General features: G+C 42.1%; 1 protein-coding gene across 1 annotated transcript in view; it reads left to right on the forward strand.

Moving 5' to 3' along the window:
* LOC141273669 (transmembrane protein 150A-like) overlaps nucleotides 1-20,086 on the forward strand; it is a 151,833-nt gene that overhangs the window by 119,219 nt on the left and 12,528 nt on the right. The window contains exon 6 of the mRNA XM_073685844.1: nucleotides 3,452-3,629. Within this exon, the coding sequence (XP_073541945.1) occupies nucleotides 3,452-3,629 (178 nt within the window). The remainder of the gene's footprint in view (nucleotides 1-3,451; nucleotides 3,630-20,086) is intronic.

The following is a 20,086-nucleotide window of genomic DNA, read 5'->3' on the forward strand; positions in this document are numbered from 1 at the left end:
CTGACTTCAGAGAAATTATTTGACTGAAGAAATAAATGTCTCTCCTGCCTGATCTAGAAGAACTGTCAGCAGAAACTGTTTATCCAAGTAGATCTGTACTTACCGATGCTAATAAATGTGAATTTGTCAAATGGGCCCAGCCAAGTAAATAAAGGAGCGGAGAGAACCAGCTGTCTCCCATTTCAGTGGTGCGCTGGGTACTGCTGATTTAGCAGTTTTCTGTGAACAGACGGAAAAGAAGACATGGAAAGTCAGCCTTTTAGGTCACTGGGAAGAGATGTATTGCTTTTTTTTTATCACTTGATGCTTTTTAGTTTGTAATAATCAGGTTTTGTAGTCTACACTGAAAAAAGGAGAATCCCATTTAGCTATGTAGAGTCCTTGTACATAATAATGGCTTATCGAATACTTGAATTGCAAGCATGTAATTGCTAAGGAGGTAACCCATGCGTCCGCTATTCTGGGAAATGTGTGCCCACCTTTAACATGACACCTTCCTTCCAAGACCCCTGGTAAAAAGATTATTTTACTAGTATCTATAGGTGCTGTCGGCAGCACATTTACTCTGCAGCAATCCTAATACATGAGAGCCCCCTTACAGCTATAGAGGGGGATTCTTATGTTCCAGTAGGGCAGAAGAACAGCAAAAATACTCTTGGACTTGTGGCGTAAGACCAAGCTCATACAATCTGAGTTTGATAAGAATTTAGCCTTAATTCAGTACATAAATCCTCATCAAATCCACTAATGTTCCACATACAGTGCACGTGAATGGAGCTTTCATACAAGGGAAACATATTTCTGCGTATTTTGGTTGAGCCTGGATAAAAATATCAATGAGAACAATAAAGGCGCTCCTTCTTCACTTTGATTCAGTGCGAAAAGCTGGAGAATTAAAGAGTAATTCCCATGTTCCTATAAGTGCTTGTAAAAAAAACAAAATATTTAGATTTGAGTTCTCAGTGGTTGATACCTTTTTAATGGCTAACTGAAAAGATGGTAAGAAATAGCCGCTTTCAAGACTACTCAGGTGTCTTCATCAGGCATAGTATAACACATAACACCAAACCTGAAGAGTCACATATTTATACACGATCATACACAGAAATAATGCAGTAGATGAGACAAGTGACGTGAGGCAGAACTATCATGGGAGAGGGGTAAACAGTTGTGGCCGTAAATATTGGAACAGTTCATGGATAAGGAGTGTGAAAGTTGTTTAGTCCTGTGATTGAGGTCTGGTCCATGATTGTGATGCCCCAACAGGTCTGAGGAGCACATTCCTATTATATTTTATATAATTTAAAAATTTTGTTAAAAAAAAGAAAAAACGCTTTGCAATTTACTTTACATTACAATTCTTCATCGTTCTCGACAACTGAGTAGTTTTTTTATTTTATTACTTGCCTCATAGCCTAAGTTAACAACTACTGCTGCAGCCTGTCAGCGGTGGCCAGTATGTCCAATAGAGCTTGTAAGCACTGCTCTGAAACTGGCCAGCATCACTGGAGCGCACTGTTGGCTTCTGATTCCTGGCGACTCTTATACCACTGCGTTCCTCCAGATACTTCAGATGCAAAGCTGACACATATAGGAGCATCAGTAAGTGCACCTTTCAGCCAAGCAGGTGACCATATCTCTGGTCCAAACTGTCCGTCAAGTCAGAGTGCATGACCCTGCAGGAATCTGGGAGAAGTGGTGCGCTCCTGCTGAAGATTATAGAACACCCCCATGAAGCCCAGCTGATTAGCTCCATTAAACTCTTAACTGTAGAAATTTGAAAGTCCATTTCTGATTTTTGCCCTGGATCCTCTCTATTGAACTTTTAACTTTTTTCTTAGGCAAATCTGCGATGTGTAAACATAGTCTAAGGTTCCAAAACATCTATTTTTCTGAAAATGCCATTACTGGGTCTCCTGTTCCTAAAATAATAATCAAGGAGTTGCAAAAACAGCCATTCTCTAATATACACATGGTGGAGAACCACCCAGAAAGACAATGCATCTGTATGCAAATAGAAAAAGTGCAAGTTCACAGAAAAATGGCTAGTAGATAAGGTATTACAAAGTTAGGAAATTGGAGGTCTAGATGCTTTGATATTTTTATTTTGTTGTAAAACCTAAATACAAGGTTGGAGGTCAACTAGGAGGAACTGAGGAGGGTTCAGAAGTAAGAGGAATAAGAGCAGCAAATAAAAAATAGGGGGAAGTCAAGTGAGGACCTTTACTATAAAAATCTATGTAATTGCGTGCATAAGGGGCAAAGCCTGAGAGAGAACAGTGACTCCATTCCTATTGTATGTTTTCTGCAATGCAGACTTTATGTTCACATGATGCAATTGTGATGGTTTTTTTTTTGGAAACTTCCTAGTTTTTTGCTGTGATTTTCAAAAATTGGGGCAAAAAAGCATAATTTTATCATGCTTTTGGGAGATTGTAGCAAAAAAAGCAGCAGTGAACATACCTTTTTAGTTTAACAGAGAAAAATGGTACAAATATTTTGAAATCTCCAGTCTAATCGTTCTGTATTTTAAATAACAGCAGAAAATGAGTCAAGTGAGATCTAATGGAAGTTATATTTTTTTTATTCTCAAGTCTTAACAACTCAATGTATGAAAAAAATATCTTCTTTTCTATATAACAATTTTTTATTATTTTGGCCTTTTAAGTTTTATGTTTTTTTGTTTTTTTCTTCACATTTCTAAAGTTTTTTTTTAAACCTGCCATTTAAATTTCTAAATAGTTTACTACATGTGTCGTATTCCTAAAAATCACTTCCTTTACTGTAAAATTTCATCTGGAGGAAGTTAGGGTCACTTTTGTGTTGCTTCTTCATTGGAAGATTGTGACAATAGTTATGTAGCAATAATAACAGTTGTTGTTTTTTTTTTTTTTATGTTATACTAGTAAAATATCATGCATTCCTTTTATAGAAAGTTTCCAAAGCTTCTTTGTGATGTGTATCTGTCATCTCCAGGGACCTCATCGTTCTGCACAAATTAAAAGGCACCTTTACCTAGGCACAGCAGCTCGTCTGCACTGCAGTTATATATGGTACTGGCGCACATCCCATACACTAGGCTAGGAATGACTTGGGCTGTACCAGCAAGTACAGCCTGTCTATCATAAGGACTGATGGGGTCCCAGAGATCAGTGTGGTGCCATATCATGCTTTGCTGGTGGTATAACCGGTTTATGTGCCACAAAAAACCTTTGTATGCCTCCATGTAAAAATGTTTGAATGCATCTTCCTTGTTTTCTACATCACGCACAATGTAATTCCTTTCTTGATGTATAACCCAGAGCTATGACGTTGGCCTACTTAAATTACAGATTGCTAGAAACCTGTTTTTTCTCTTGCTTAGCTGATTTACAGAATTTACTCTGTCAAATGCCAGGTAGAGAAGAAATAGTCAAGCTCCCTCCTAATACTGTGCTTTTATCTCCTGTAGGTGGATCATGCCAAGGTTCTGCACTACATTGGAGCAGGAGTTGCCTTTCCAACTAGTATGATGTTCATCTTCTTCCAGTCTATCTTGACATACCGCATGGCACATGCCAATTGGTACTGTTGGACTGGTCACCTACGCTGCATTCTGACACTGTTTGGTCTGGTCATATTAGTTCTCAGTATCCTTTTTCATATACTGCTCATTAGAAAATCTGTATCAGCTGCTGTTTATTTAAATTATATGTATTATGTCCTACTTTGGCTATTAAGAGGTCCATAAACTTGCTGTATACCTTTTAGACCCCCATTTAGATCCTTAGAATTAATTTTCAGACTGGGCAAATGTCACATCTTAAGGTCAAATTAGACAACACCTACTAATAAGCCTTACTGGATGTTTCTTCAATTGTTGGCTGAAATAGTGGACGTGTTCCCAGGAGGAACTACAGAGGCTGATGCCATTGCTGTCGGGAGCCACTGATAGGCACTGTAATGTAAACACTGATCCGTATAGGAACTGCAAGACACATAAAAAATATATACTGTATATTCATGGGCTTTATTAGTAATGAGCTGCGCACTTCCACCTCGGCTTAAGGGTTTTTGTCAGGCTGGAGCCTGGCAAAGACTTAGTTATGGTAAATTGTAAACTCGTAACTCATTACCAATAATATATATATATATATATATATATATATTTGATGTATCTATATAGATAGATATATCAAAAGAATGCAGCAGCACTCCATATGGCCAAGATACATCTTAACAATGAAAATAATGAAAATCTTAGATCTAAACTGTTTTGCTTAGCAACAAGTACTTCCAAACAATGAAGGTTTTTAGCGCATAAATTGGCCAATTCATGTGTGCCCATCAACCACGGCAAGGTAACCTCCCCCTGATGGGTAACTACTCTGCCTAACATGCCACTTTTGGGCTACAAGCCTACAACTAAACGGACAAACATGTCTTCTTCTGGGCTAAAAACATCTACATTTATAGGGCAAGCAGAGCTGTTTATACAACACCTGCTGGTTAATGAGAGGAGTGCAGAATCAGGCAAGAGGCAGTTACACCCCCTTATAGTAATACAAACCAGAGAAACCTGACCAGCACCTCATTGTGTGAACTGGTGCCAGCTGCCGTAACTAAAAAATATATCAAAAGAAGGCAGCAGCACTCCATATGGCCAAGATACGTCTTAACAATGAAAATAATGAAAATATTAGGCCAATTTATGCGCTAAAAACCTTCATTGTTTGTAAGTACTTGTTGCTAAGCAAAACAGTTTAGATCTAATATTTTCATTATTTTCATGCAACAGAGGATCGGGTCACAGCCCCAGCTCTGCTCCTGCCTCCTAACACGTGTGCCCGCTGTTAAAGTGAATGAATATGCAATGCTCCCCACGCCCATAATCCCACCCACCTCTCTGCACTGATCCGGCGTGAGTACACGTGCCTGTACTCAATATCTATTACCCATTTGTTTCAGTCTGCACTGACTAATAAACATATTTTTAGCTATTCAGTTGCACAAAGAAAAGTGTGACAATGGTGACACTTTTGCATACATAGGATGGTAAGGTATCCATATATGATATTGAGGATGCAGTTAATTGAGGCACACTGTATACATTTAACCAGTGTAATTCAGGAGGGTGTACTTATTTTGGTATAAACCCATCTCTGCATGGTTCAACTGAATTATGTGGCCCATGATGTGCTTCTGAGATACTAGCTATCTCATTACCTGTTTGTCTGTCGGTTCATGTATAACTAACTCATAAGTACCCTCCGGTCCAGGGTCAGAAACGGGCGAATCCCCTCAGTACGTGCGCTGGGGGGATTCATATGTCTGCAGTCACGCAGAGTGACTGCAGACTTATCTGTTTGGACTAGACAAACCCTTTTAAAATTAAAGTTATTTTTTACAGCTGATTACAATTAGGACATGGCGGTGGGAGACTATTAGAACTGGGAGACTTGATTGGTTTCCTTTAAGAACCAGAGACTTAACGCCTATTAAAGGGGTTGTCCAGAAATAGAAAAGGTAACTTTCTTTTCCAGCAACCTCCCTGCTTCTATAAATTGGCTGGGTCTGATAATGCAATTCAGTGCCATTTACTTAAACGGAAATTGGGTAATATACCAGTGCTATTTACCGTACTTAAATGGATAAGACTAGTACTGTTTCTGGCATATAAACACTGGACGATCCCTCTAAATCTTCTTATCCTCTATCATAGAGAACCTGCATAGACACAGAAACCTCAGAAGTTATTTAGATGATCAATGATTAAACAGATTTTAAATGTCCTAGAACGTACTGCACGTATGCTTGATATTCACTTGGAAAGTGGTTACTAAATGAACCATTTTACAGTTATTATATTTTAACAGGCAATGGGGCAAAAGAAAAAGTATCACAACTATTAAGGCTAAGGTTTATTCTGGTCGGTCATCAAATGAGCAAAGTCTGTTCGCAGTTAAATGAAATTACAGCTTGACTTCAGTTGGCTTAAATAAAGGAACACAGGCAACATTTTTTAGGAAGAGTTATGTAAAGCAACACTAAAGTTTTACATTCAACAAGAAAAAGTTTGCTAGGGAAAGCATAGTACATGCTCCTGGTGGCCTAGTTTTACTGCACTGTGCCACGATCTACTGACTCCAGGGCTACTTCTTTTACCGAAGATGACCACTGACTTCTCGGAGTGTGCAGCGGTAATCTGACAGTCTTCTCTGCTCTTATATGCAGCTATGCTAATTGATCCCTTATTGTGATACTTGGTGCACTAGGAGGTTTGGATCTTTAGTGTTGTTTAGTTGAGTTTTCAGTGCAAAATCAATTTAAACTCCTAAAAGTAAATATTCATATACTGCTCTAGGTTCATATTTCATTATCTTGCTAAAAGAGGTTTTCCAGTTTCAGAAAACCCCCGTCCCCAGGCACAGTTTTTGTATAATAAAAAAAAAAACTGTGCGTTACACACCCTCCTTTGGTCCAGCGATGAGTCTACACTGTAGCGCTGCTGTCATGTTGAGAGCGCAACAGTCGAACGCTGAGATCACGATGGCTGATCGGCTTCTGGTGTGTACCGGCTCATTGCAGTGATGTCAATGATAACGGACATCGCATCGGGAGACTGCGGCAGAGACTCGATGCTGGACCTGGGGAGGGTGAGTAATGACAAGTGTGTTGTTTTTGTTTTTCTGTTATTTTTAAGACAAACTACGTGGGGATAAGCTTTTTCTGATAACAGAAAATCCCTTTACATAAAGGACAGTATGTGAACACCGAGCTGGGTTTATTTAATTACGTCTCAGCAAGATCTGAACTTGTTCTATTTATATGATGTCCTTTGGGAAATGCGGCAAAATATTGATGACCTAGCATTGGTTTCTCATGTTATTCATGATCTGGTAAATGTCTATACTATGTTTGGGTAAATGGTCTTTGTTTGTAGCACAGATTCTTCTAGTTCTTCTATAGGTAGCTCGTTTATCTTTGAGTTATGCATGAAATGTATGTTCCCCACCAGTTAGACGTTACTTTGCTGTTGGATGCCAAAAGAAGTCTTTAGCCAAGTTTCTGCCAGCAGTCCGGGGCGATGTATCATGAGGGTGGCATTTCGGTACATAGATTTCTTGTTCTGTTTTTCAATGTTCAAGCTGCTTAGTGTGTGCTCCGCTCCGGTTGGAGCCAGGTGGTCAGCACAGCACCAAGAGCACCAGCCTGTACTAATCCCCTTTAGGACTTAGTAGCTCAAAGAGTCTTATCTGGAGTTTCTCAGGATCCAACTACCTTTTTCTCAAGGAAACCTGACAATAAACAGACTTTTGTATGTGTTTAGGCTCACTGTGATTTTGAAAGACTTTGTATAACTTCTTTCTTCAGACTTGTAAAAACCTCTGCAAGTCATTGTTTATGTATGGGCAGAATAGCGAGATAGTTATGGAGTTGCAAACTTTACCTTATAAAGGGCGACAGTACAAAATAACTGTTCAAACCGAGCACAGGCGATCAGTGCACTCTTGGGGTGGTCAAGCAATTCGGTGCATCTTCCACCTACTTGTTTTACATCTATCTCAAGCCTCCTCTGACACTTGTGAAGCCAAAGCTGTCAGTCAAGGAAGAGGGGGCAGAGATGGGTGCAACGCAAACAGGTGGGAAGGCGCACTGAACTGCTTGACCATGCCAAGGGTGCATTGAGCACTTGTAGACATAAAATGACTGTTCAAACCAAGCATAAAATCCCTGTTAACATTCAATGCATAAAAATATTTTACATTGAAGAAATATTAATTGTAATATGTATGTAAAACATACATGTACAGGTTAAGTAATGGCAAGCTGATGTGTAACCTTGACCATGCCAATGTTCATGACTGAAAATATCGCAACTTGATGAGATGGACAAGTTATGAATTTTAGACTACTCGTACAGAAACTGTTACACGATTTGTAAGACCTCACGTATGCTACTCTTAGGCTATGTTCACACATCATGTTTTTTTTCAGCGTTTTTTATGCAAATTTTCAGCTGCATTTTGTAGTATCAGCAAAGTCTGAGATTCCAGAAATCTCATGCACACGTTTTTTTTTTTTTTGTTCAGGATTTTGTGCTTTGCATGGTTTTTGCAAAATGGAGCATGTCACTTCTTTCACCGTTTTTTCAGCGTTTTTTTTCACCCATTGGAAGTAATGGGTGGTGAAAAAAATGCAGGTGTCAGGTTTTTCAGCGTTTTTTGCGCTAAAACCAGAATGAGGTTTTTTTCACTGAACTTTATGTACATGCATATTATAGACAAAAGGACAGCGAAAAAAACGCTGAAAACACGCACCAAAAGATAAGCAAAACAGCAAGAAAAATCCCGCATAACCGCCTGTCAAGAGATAAGGTTTTGCTGCAGGAAAAAAACATGAGCTGTGAACATAGCCTTAGGCCACGGCTCCACTATCTGTGTTCGGTCAGTATTTTTTCTCAGGAGTGGGAGCCAAAACCAGGAGTGGGTGATAAATGCAGAGTTGGTGACTTGTTTCTATTATACCTTTTCTCTGATTGTTCCTCACCTGGTTTTGGCTCCCACTCCTGAGAAAAAATACTGACCGAATACTGATCAAATACTGATAGTGGGGCCGTGGTCTTAGCCTGCATATCAGTAAGGCTCCATATTTTTCCCTAGAGATTTTTTTTTTTTTTTTTAAGTGAGTGTCTCATTAATAGTCAATCTATTTTATTGAGAACCTCTTAAAGAAAGTGTTCACTTGTCAAGTGCCATATAAAATCATGATTCAAAGGACGCTTTAATAGATACAGTGGGCACTCCACCCAAATACTCTTTCAGGATTAGACCTTAAAGTTGTTTTCAAAGCAATTTTCATTGATTTCTATAGGGGGCTTTACACTATGTGATATGCGGACAAAAACTTCCACTGGCTACATATTGTTTGGTAATCCACAGGCATACCTCATTTCTGATATGCACAGAATGACCAGTGATCCATCGCTCTACATTCATAGGCTGTCATTGTTCTCGGCAACACATGGCCTGTTTGCACATGAAATGTGCTGCCGAGAACAATGATTATTTTTTTTCAGCATGCCAAAGATTACTTCACCCAACAAATGAGCATTTTGCCCATTGGTATGTGATCGGCAGCCTTTTTACACTGGATCGGGTACGAACGTTCCTAGGAACAGTCGATCCTAGTTAATAGTAAGTGCAACCGATGTGTGATTGATGTGGTTATAACCATAGTGGCAGCGGCTCTTGGTGGGGCACTGTGACTTCTTCACTGATCTTGGAATGATAATTGCAGACATGCCTGTTACTTGATATATACAGTATGTGGCAACAATGTATCATTATTGCTTTGCAAATTAATTGTAATTGAAACTGAGCAATTGCCTACTACTAACCTACCGTACATCATTTGAAGCACTTGCAGTGCAAACAGATGACTTCAGTTGTCAAATTTTACCATGGTAAATGCTATATCTGTATCTTGGTAAATTCCTATAGATTTTAATAGTACAATTAAAATGTCCTATAAAATCTATTCAGCCTAATGCAGCCATAATATTGTTTTAGGAGAGGTGAACAGATGACTGGTAGAAATTCCAGTAATGTGGTAAAAATTAAATCCAGTTGGACTGGTAATTATATAAAAAAAAGATTATTGGGAAATATACGGCTTCTCTTCCAGCAATGAATTAATGCTCTTACTTGATTTATATGAACAATTGTGTTACATGAGATGCCTAGTTAGCCTTGAACACTTGCTGGAACTAGCAGCAAATCATAAAAATGTAGGTTTTACCCACAATGAACTTATAATGGAGTCTAATTGTCACTGCCTAAAAAATTCTTACTAGAAGAACCAGTCTGTTTACAAGATGGAGCAGGTCTGATAATAGAACAGGGAATCTGGCCAATTTACATTTTCTGGAAGCTAATGGATTTGTAATGTAATGGCTGACACACTGCCACTATGTAAGACTTACAGAAACACCAAAGCACTCTCGTAAACTCCTTGGTACATTAAGAAGGAAAAAAAAACACCTTCACTGTACTTGTAATAGCAGTGAAAAGTGATTCACAGAAGAGGAGGAGGAGGAGGGAGAGATGTCTGCAGGGACGGAGCTGAGTTGTGAGCCGGAGAGGAACAAAATCTGTCTTCTGAACTTCCACTCAATCTATTCTGCCTAAAAAGTGTATAATATTTGGGGGTGATCTATACATCAAACACACAACTATATGTATAGAAGCGTGTATAATGTGCATGTAATGGGCATTTGTGTGCTGTGATGACTTATATTCATGTAGTGTTAATAAAAACCTATTTCATCAATATTGTATTTTCGTAGTATTAATAAAAGAAATGGTATAATCAAAAGCACAGCCGACATGTGGCCATTATGAGCATATAAAACATAATTGGGGACATAAGTATATCCAGATAGATGTGACCAGGTACAGGGTTTCAGTAAAGAAAGGGATCCCCATATATTAAATGGATATTACTCTGTAATAAAACAAGGTGCTAAATAATAGGTAATTTTTTTTAAGGACATGGGCAATTTTTGTTTTACTTTTTTCTTTATTCAAAGAGCCATATATATTTTTTTAACCAAATAGTATATGGATATGTGGACAAAAAAACTCAATGAGATGATATGGTAAAAAAATGCAAATCTCATTTAAAAAAATAGTTTTAATTGTGCGGTAAAATGGAAAGCGGATTCTCCAAGTCAGTATTATCAGGGCAATGCCAGGCAATAATAACGGCTTTAGATTTTTTTAAGCCAGTCAAAATAGTAAAGTTTGGGAAAAACAAACTTATGGTAGGTTGTGTTGCCACCTTCCGAGACCCATAACTTTATTTTTTTTTTGCCTCATGAGCTGTGGGAGCTTGTTTTTGTGCACCCAGCTGTAGTTTTTAATGGTACAATTTTGGTATACATACTACTACATTTTTAAAGCTTTTTACTGTAATTTTTTTGGGTCACTACTTCGTCCACAGAAAAAATGTAATCTCTGCGTATTGATCCCTTTTTATTTTTTTGTTCTTTAGGACACTTGCCATACGGGTTAAACAAATGACTATTTTGGTACATTTGATCATGGAAGCAGGTATCTGTAGTCATTAATACTGGAAGATTCCTGCTTCCATGACCAAAAGTACTGCTGACGATCAACAATTTTTATGTCTTCATAACATCTGATCAATGACAAGCAAGTGAACTGTAACAGACTGTTGGCTCGCTGCACATCTTTACATTGGACAGCTATTGAGCTTCACTTGATCGAATGGTCTTTCACATTATAATCCCTTTAAAATTACTAGATCTATTTAGCAATGTATGCAGTTTGAATTGTGAAATCTAGTGACAGATCAAATTTATTAATTATTTTGTTTTACAGGTTTCTTTATATTCTTAGGAAATGCATTATCAGTTATTACAACTAATAAGCACTTTAGCATTAGTGTTCAGTTTGTCCACTTCACATGGCAAAAGCCATTATCAATTCTTGATCAAGAGCTTTTCTTAATTGCTTATTCTTCCATTATCTTAAAAGGAATAAGCGAGAACAATCCACTTTGAACGGAAAATAGTTTCTAGTAAATACAGTGGGTAGGGAAAGTATTCAGACCCCTTTAAATTTCTCACTCTGTTTCATTGCAGCCATTTGATATACTAAAGTTCATTTTTTTTCTCATTCTCTGCACCCCATCGTGACTGAAAAAAAAAAACAAATGTAGAAATTTTTGCCAATTTATTAAAAAAGAAAAACTGAAATTTCACATGGTCATAAGCATTCAGACCCTTTGCTCAGACACTCATATTTAAGCCGCATGCTGTCCATTTCCTTGTGATCCTCCTTGAGATGGTTCTACTCCTTCATTGGAGTCCAGCTGTGTTTAAATAAACTGATAGGACTTGATTTGGAAAGGCACACAGCTGTCTATATAAGACCCCAGAGCTCACAGTGCATGTTAGACCAAATGAGAATCATGAGCTCAAAGGAACTGCCCAAGGAGCTCAGAGACAGAATTGTGGCAAGGCACAGATCTGGCCAAGGTTACAAAAGAATTTCTGCTTTACTCAAGGTTCTTAAGAGTACAGTGGCCTCCATAATCCTTAAATGGAAGAAGTTTGGGACCACCAGAAGTCTTCCTAGACCTGGCCGTCCAGCCAAACTGAGCAATCGTGGGAGAAGAGCCTTGGTGAGAGAGGTAAAGAAGAACCCCAAGATCACTGTGGCTAAGCTCCAGAGATGCAGTAGGGAGATGGGAGAAAGTTCCACAAAGTCAACTATCACTGCAGCCCTCCACCAGTCGGGCCTTTATGGCAGAGTGGCCCGACAGAAGCCTCTCCTCAGTGCAAGACATATGAAAGCCCGAATAGAGTTTGCTCAAAAACACATGAAGGACTCCCAGATTATGAGAAATAAGATTCTATAGTCTGATGAGACGAAGATAGAACTTTTTGGTGATAATTATAAGCGGTATATGTGGAGAAAGCCAGGCACTGCTCATCACCTTCCCAATACAATCCCAACAGTGAAACATGGTGGTGGCAGCATCATGCTATGGGGGTGTTTTTCAGCTGCAGAGACAGGACGACTGGTTGCAATTGAAGGAAACATGAATGCAGCCAAGTACAGAGAAATCCTGGATGAAAACCTCTTCCTCTGGACCTCCGACTTGGCCGAAGGTTCACCTTCCAACAAGTCAATGACTCTAAGCACAGAGCTAAAATAACAAAGGAGTGGCTTCAGAACAGCTCTGTGACCATTCTTGACTGGCCCAGCCAGAGCGCTGACCTAAACCCAATTGAGCATCTCTGGAGAGACCTGAAACGTTCACCATCCAACCTGACGGAACTGGAGAGGATCTGCAAGGAAGAATGGCAGAGGATCCCCAAATCCAGGTGTGAAAAACTTGTTGCATCATTCCCAAGAAGACTCATGGCTGTACTAGCTCAAAAGGGGGCTTCTACTCAATACTGAGTAAAGGGTCTGAATACTTATGACCATGTGATATTTCAGTTTTTCTTTTTTAATAAATTTGCAAAAATTTCTACATTTGTTTTTCTTCAGTCACGATAGGGTGCAGAGTGTACTTTAATGAGGAAAAAAAAGAACTTTTTGGAATTTACCAAATGGCTGCAATGAAACAAAAAGTGAAAAATGTAAAGGGGTCTGAATACTTTCCGTACCCACTGTATTCCAATACAACATAAGTGTAGAAAAAGATATATGGACCTCACACCCAAATCTTATACATTGATCTATTGCCACTAAGGGAAAAATGACAAAGCTGAACACAAGGTTCTTAGTTGACATTCTGATCAGACTGTATGACGCCCACTGCCATGGCGAATCTTCGTTGGTCCCTGACCATAAAGGTGATCACTGCTGAAGCAATTGTGCACCAGCAGGGAAAGTGACCTGGTGCCTCACAACACCCTTGCTGCAAGACAAAGCCCCCACAGCTCCAAGTCACACCATCTCAGAGGTACAGCTTCACAGCAACAATGGCTGTTACATAGCACCCACACCAATAGATTAGATAAAGCTCAACTGCCAGTCTTGGTCAAAAAGCTGAGCGTAAAATTGGCAGAACCGCTCTTGCAGTTTCCTTTTAATTTAAAGACACTTAGGTCAAACGAGAGGAGTGCTGGTACCAAGTAAAACAAAAAAATGAAGGGATACACCAGGGGCGTACCTTGAACTCATGGGGCACAATAGCAGAAGCTCTAAGTTGGCCCCCTCCCCCTCCAAAAAAAAAAAAATATTATATATATATATATATATATATATATATATATATATATATATATATATATATATATATATATATATATCTATCAAAAGTTTGGACACAACTTCTCATTTAAAGATTTTTCTGTATTTTCATGATTTTGAAAATTGTATAATACGCCCTCCATAATCCTCCATATAGTATAATGAACTTCCCATGGTCCTCCATAGAATATAATGCACTCCCCATAGTCCTCCGTACAGTATATTACACACCCCATAGGGTAAAATACACTCCTCAGTCCTGCAGTGTTATTGGCACCACGTACGCACTGATTTGAAGATACCATATATTTTAAATAAGCCGACCCGAGTACAAGCCGAGGCCCCTAATTTTACTACAAAACCTGGGAAAACGTATTGACTCGATTATAAGCCTAGGGTGAGAAATGCAGCAGCTACTGGTAAATTTCCCCATCCTGGTACGTATGGCACCTCTCATCCCCCTGTCCTGGTATGCATGACCCCTTCATCCCTCAATCCTGGTATGCATGGCCCCTGCATCCTCCCTCCCAATTCTGGTATGCGTGGCCCCTGCATCCTCCCAATCCTGGCATGCGTGGCCCCCGCATCCTCCCAATCCTGGTATGCGTGGCCCCCGCATCCTCCCAATCCTGGCATGCGTGGCCCCCTCACCCTCCCAACCCTGGTATGCGTGGCCCCCTCACCCTCCCAACCCTGGTATGCGTGGGCCCCCTCACCCTCCCAGTCCTGGTATGCGTGGGCCCCCTCACCCTCCCAGTCCTGGTATGCGTGGGCCCCCTCACCCTCCCAGTCCTGGTATGCGTGGGCCCCCTCACCCTCCCAGTCCTGGTATGCGTGGGCCCCCTCACCCTCCCAGTCCTGGTATGCGTGGGCCCCCTCACCCTCCCAGTCCTGGTATGCGTGGGCCCCCTCACCCTCCCAGTCCTGGTATGCGTGGGCCCCCTCACCCTCCCAGTCCTGGTATGCGTGGGCCCCCTCACCCTCCCAGTCCTGGTATGCGTGGCCCCCTCACTCTCCCAGTCCTGGTATGCATGGGCCTCCTCATCCCCCAATCCTGGTATGTGTGTCCCAATCACTTTACACATAAAAAAAAATAAACACTTATAATCACCTTTCCTTCCTCACCTCTGCTCCAGCGCTACGTCCTGTCTGCCAGAAGCTCATGTCTGCATCTGGGCAGTGCGCGCTCTCAGAAGCCGAGGTGAGCTGCTGCTGCTGCCGGCATATTCACTCCTCTCCACGCCGGGACTATGGGCGTGGAGAAACGTGAATATGCATTCTGTTTAGTAGCGGGCACTATCAGCAGGAGCCGTTGCTGAGCGCTACTCCATGGCCCCTACTAAAGAGAATGAATATTCCCTTTTCTCCACACCCATGGGAGTGGAGAAGAGGGAATATTTGTGTCCCTTTAGCAGCGGGCACGCGCAGCAGCGGTTACTGCCTGTGCCCCGCTCCTCCACCGCCATAACCTCCCCCCCCCCCCCCCCCCAATACTCGCCTATCCTCCTCGTTAACCCACTGCTTCAGGGCCCCCCGGCTCACGGGCCCCATAGCAGTGGCGTGGCCTGCTGCCATTGGCGGTACGCCACTGGGACGCACTGTGCAATATAACAAAACTGTAGGGGAAAAAAGACATGGGGGTCAGTTTATCAAAGCTTTTACGCCACAAAAGTGCTGTTAAAGCTTTGAAAAGTTATAATTTTTGGCAATCTTTGCTGTTTTCCCACTGCTTTGTTTCTGATTAGGTGGATCTGGGGAGGGACGGGGGCATGACTACACCGCCTGTTGAATCCATCAAATATTGCTGGCATTTTCTACACCAGAAATACTACTCCAATCTTTGACTGGGGTGGCATTTCAGGTGCAGCCAGCACACTGAGGCGCATGGCATTTACATGAGGCACCGAATTCATGAAAGGGGCTGTACTGTGCGCTGCGGGGATTTGCCGGTTTCTGAGCCAAGACCAGAGGCTATATACACATTAATATATAAAATATATATATATACACATACACACAGCGCCGCCTCGCTCCATACACTTGTATGAAGCGAGGCCGCACCCCGTCTAGTGATGTGGACGCATCCGACTAAAAGGCGCAGCCCCACTCACTACAAGCGTATGGAGAGCAAGGCCGCACCCACTGGCCGGGGGTATGTATAACACATACATACCCTCCGTTACTGGGTCTCATACCGGTGAATCCCCGCAGTGCACAGTTCCTGCGCTGGGGGGGATTCATAAGTCTGCAATCACACAGAGTGACTGCAGACTTATCACTTTTGACCATACAACCCCTTGAAGTGGCCATTTAATGTATTCCGCACCATGTACTCTGTGAAGACTGGCATGGCACGAGTTTGTGCTATGCCTGTCTTGATGAATCTGCCCCATGGACCGTACATCCAACACTTTATACATTGATCTATTGCGGCTAAGCAAAAGATCTTACAAAAATATAATCTATTGGAATATCTAGTGCTTGTGTACTTTGGCTTGCATTTGAGGTAAGGAAAACCTGTTTTTTCCATCAATGCGTCAGCAAATGTCACTAGTTAGCTAAATTACACAGCAATAGTTTGTTTAAAAGCAAGTGATTAACTAGACAAATGGCTATCTGGTCCCACTGCAAGGACAAACTCCGTCCTAGACCTTTTATTTTTATTTCAGCTTGTCTTTTATTATCTAGTACAACTGTCTTGCTTGTTTTTCACGTTGCCAACAGTCAAGCTTCATCATTGCTTTCCCAACCAATCTATCACAAAAAGCTGACAAGACTGCTATTCCTCCCAATACAACATATACTGTACATGCATGCTCAGATTGGCCAAACATGCAGATTTACTGATGTAGGTAAAAGAAAGATAATCTAGATTTTGCAGCAGATGATAGGGCACAACAGAAATGGGACCTAAAGCGAGAGGTCCACAATAGGATGATGATGATAATCTTTTTATTTATGTAGCGCCAACATATTCCGCAGCGCTTTACAATTCAGACAATTTACAGACATTCTTGGCACTGTCTCCATTGGGGCTCACATTCTAGATTCCCTATCAGTATGTCTTTGGAGTTTGGGAGGAAACCGGAGAACCCGGAGGAAACCCACACAAACACAGGGAGAACATACAAACTCCTTGGATATCACATATAAGCCAAAATCGCTGTACAAACTCCTTGGATATCACATATAAGCCAAAATCGCTGAACAAGAGTGCCCAACTAACCCATAAACATTGCATGCTTCACTTGAGTGTGCATATCATCTATCAGGGAAGAGGGAAAGCTGAGGTGCATTTACACTGGCTGATAATCGTGAATGAATGTTTCTAGGAATGGTAGTTTCCCAACATTAGGGCAGAATAATCAGGCTGCCAATTATACAGCGAAATGCTCATTTGGTACTAATGTTTAGATTTATTTAAAAAGCATCGTTCTCGGCAGCACATGTGTAGACACTACATATGCTTCTGAGAAGAATAAGGTTCGGCATTCATAGGCCAATCTATTACACACTATTCTGTGTGCATTGTAAGTGTAGTCTGTCTAAGCATGCTATTCATCAACCGAATATCTGCCGTTTAATAGGATGTGCAGTGTACATGCACCCTTAGGGTTTGTGCCCTCTTTCAGCTGGGTGCGCTTCCTTACCACCTGAAAAAACTTTAAATAAATGCTAATAAGAATGAACCTGTCCAGCAAGTAGTTTTCAAATATAAATGCATGCATGTTCAGTCCCTGGAGCTTTCTATAACCGCTTCAGGTTTCCAAAGGTAAAAATTTAAAGTTTAAAAATGAAATAAAGTGAATAATTAAAAAGATCAAGCTTCAGAACAAAAGACGTGTCATCAAGCATCTTCCTCTTGAAAACCGAGGGGGTTTACACGTGTTACACGCACGCCGCTAGGTTCAGATAGGGGCGAGACAGGTTACATGAATACTTTGGAATCCTAGGGGAACCGTTACTCAGGGAGACCATAGACCATGTGCTGCAGCGTCTCTCAGGCACACAGGAGTATTGACCCTCAGGCACAGACACGTAGGTTGTTTCACTGGCTGACCAGGCACACTTGAAAAGAGTCCTCATAAACGGTAGAACAGTAGCATTTAATAAGAAGCTGCACAGCCAGTGCAAGTTAAGTCTTATGAGTAACAGGCTCCAGTGACAAACAATACAGTTTCCTTAGCAGCACAGCAGTTCAGTTTTCCTAGTAGTACAGGACAGCACAGTTCTAATGCAAAGGCACATTAATGAACACAGCATTCTTTACAGCAGTGAGATGGAGGCAGGGGGAGGGTTTGCTGAGGGAGATGATCCCTGTAACACCATTTCTTCCAGTCCTTATCTTTCTGCCTGACAATACTGTGCACTGCTAGTTCAGGAACTCTGTGCTTAGCTTCGCTCCTGACTTGAATCCTTTTCACTTGCAGGTGCGTTTCTGTGAGATACGGAACACACACACCACCATTCTCTTCGGCTCCAGCCAGACAGTAAACAACTTCCCCACAATCCCCCTGGGGCTCTGATGAAACCCTCCCTGTCTCCTGTGACTGTGCTAACCCCTCTAGTTGCTGGATGTTTTAATGCAACAGCGCTACTTCTGCATGTCACACACGTATCTTAAAGATGTCATACCCTTATGGTCAGTTTTATGCGGACTGACCGGCCGCACTATATGACCTCCGATTGGTGAACGTTTACCGATCAGTGGTTGTTTAATAACCTATTTTCACAGCCAGACCAAAGTAAATGATGCGCATTGAGTAGTGTTGAGCATTCCGATACTGAAATATCTGGTATCGGCCGATATTCGCAGTATCGGAATTCCGATACTTAATTCTGATACTTTTACAATATCGAATACCGGAATCGGAAGTTCCCATAATGCCTGCGCTCTGCAGTGTCTCTGAAGTATGACAAGCTGGATGGCAGTGCTCAGCTGAGATCCAGCCTGTCATCAGAATGCCATCCCAGCGTGGGAGAATTCTCCTGATCGTTTAAAAGCCGGCGGGCGGTAAAAAGCCGCCGGCTTTTAAACAATCACACAGCCCCATACTGCTTCCCCGCAGCCTCCCACCCCGATCCTCCGCTCCCCTCGCCACCTCCCATCCCGATCGTAAGTTAGGACCGGGCGGTGAGCGCAGCACCAAGGAGCAGGGAGCGAAGGACCCGGGCGGGGAAGCCGGCAGTGAAAAGACTTCACCGCCGGCTTTCCCGTTCTGTGCTGCGCTTTCCCGCCGGTTATTTCAAATGAACAGCTGAGGTATCAGGTGATGCTGATCAGCTGTTCATTTGAAGTAGCCGCGGTGCCCTCAGAGGGTTCACGTGAGTTCATGCTTGACTGCATTGCATGAACTCACATGAACTTTCCCACGGCCACACAGGTCAGCCTCACCTCCCAGACGATCAGCCCGTCATGATTGGTGTGTGTGGGTGTCTGTGCGTGTGTCTGCGAGTGTGTGCGGGGTGTCTGTGCGTGTGTCTGCGAGTGTGTGCGGGGTGTCTGTGCGTGTGTCTGCGAGTGTGTGCGGGGTGTCTGTGCGTGTGTCTGCGAGTGTGTGCGGGGTGTCTGTGCGTGTGTCTGCGAGTGTGTGCGGGGTGTCTGTGCGTGTGTCTGCGAGTGTGTGCGGGGTGTCTGTGCGATGTCTGCGGGTGTGTGCGGTGTCTGTGCGATGTCTGCGGTGTCTGTGCGATGTCTGCGAGTGTGTGCGGTGTCTGTGCGATGTCTGCGGGTGTGTGCGTGCAGGCAGACATAGGCCGATGTGACACTACTACTCCCATCGGCCTATGTCTGTCCCCCGTCCACTCGTGCCAGCAGGATCAGCTCGATGGGAGCAGTAGTTCCCATCAGCCTGATCCTGCTATTTAAATTGCCCTACTGTGTCCCCAATAAATTTTAAATACATGTCATTGGTGGCCAGTGGTTGCCTACAATAAATTAGTTCATACATTACCTGTCCCCGCCGATCGCCACCTAAAATAAAGTAAAAAATAAAAAACTACACCTATACTCACCTAGACACCTAATTCCCCGAAGCCATCGATCTCCTGTAATAAAATATAAAATAATAAACCACAACCTTATCCTTACCCCTCCGTAGTAGTCCACGAGTGTCCCACGATGATCTCCAGTTTAGAGCAGCCACATAGAATGTGACCGCTCTGAACCGCTGCCGCCGCTAGAATGACGGGGCCGTAAAGCAGCCCCGTCATTGCATAAGCGGGTTCGCCGGAGTTCAGGCAGCGCTGCTCCGGTTAGCTCCTTTACGGCCCTGCTGTATCGTGAGAAATTCCCACGGTACAGCAGTGCCGTA

The sequence above is a fragment of the Phyllobates terribilis genome, unplaced genomic scaffold (assembly GCF_046119375.1).
Source record: "Phyllobates terribilis strain yellow unplaced genomic scaffold, ASM4611937v1 Scaffold_5__5_contigs__length_657084704, whole genome shotgun sequence".
Classification (NCBI taxonomy): domain Eukaryota; kingdom Metazoa; phylum Chordata; class Amphibia; order Anura; family Dendrobatidae; genus Phyllobates; species Phyllobates terribilis.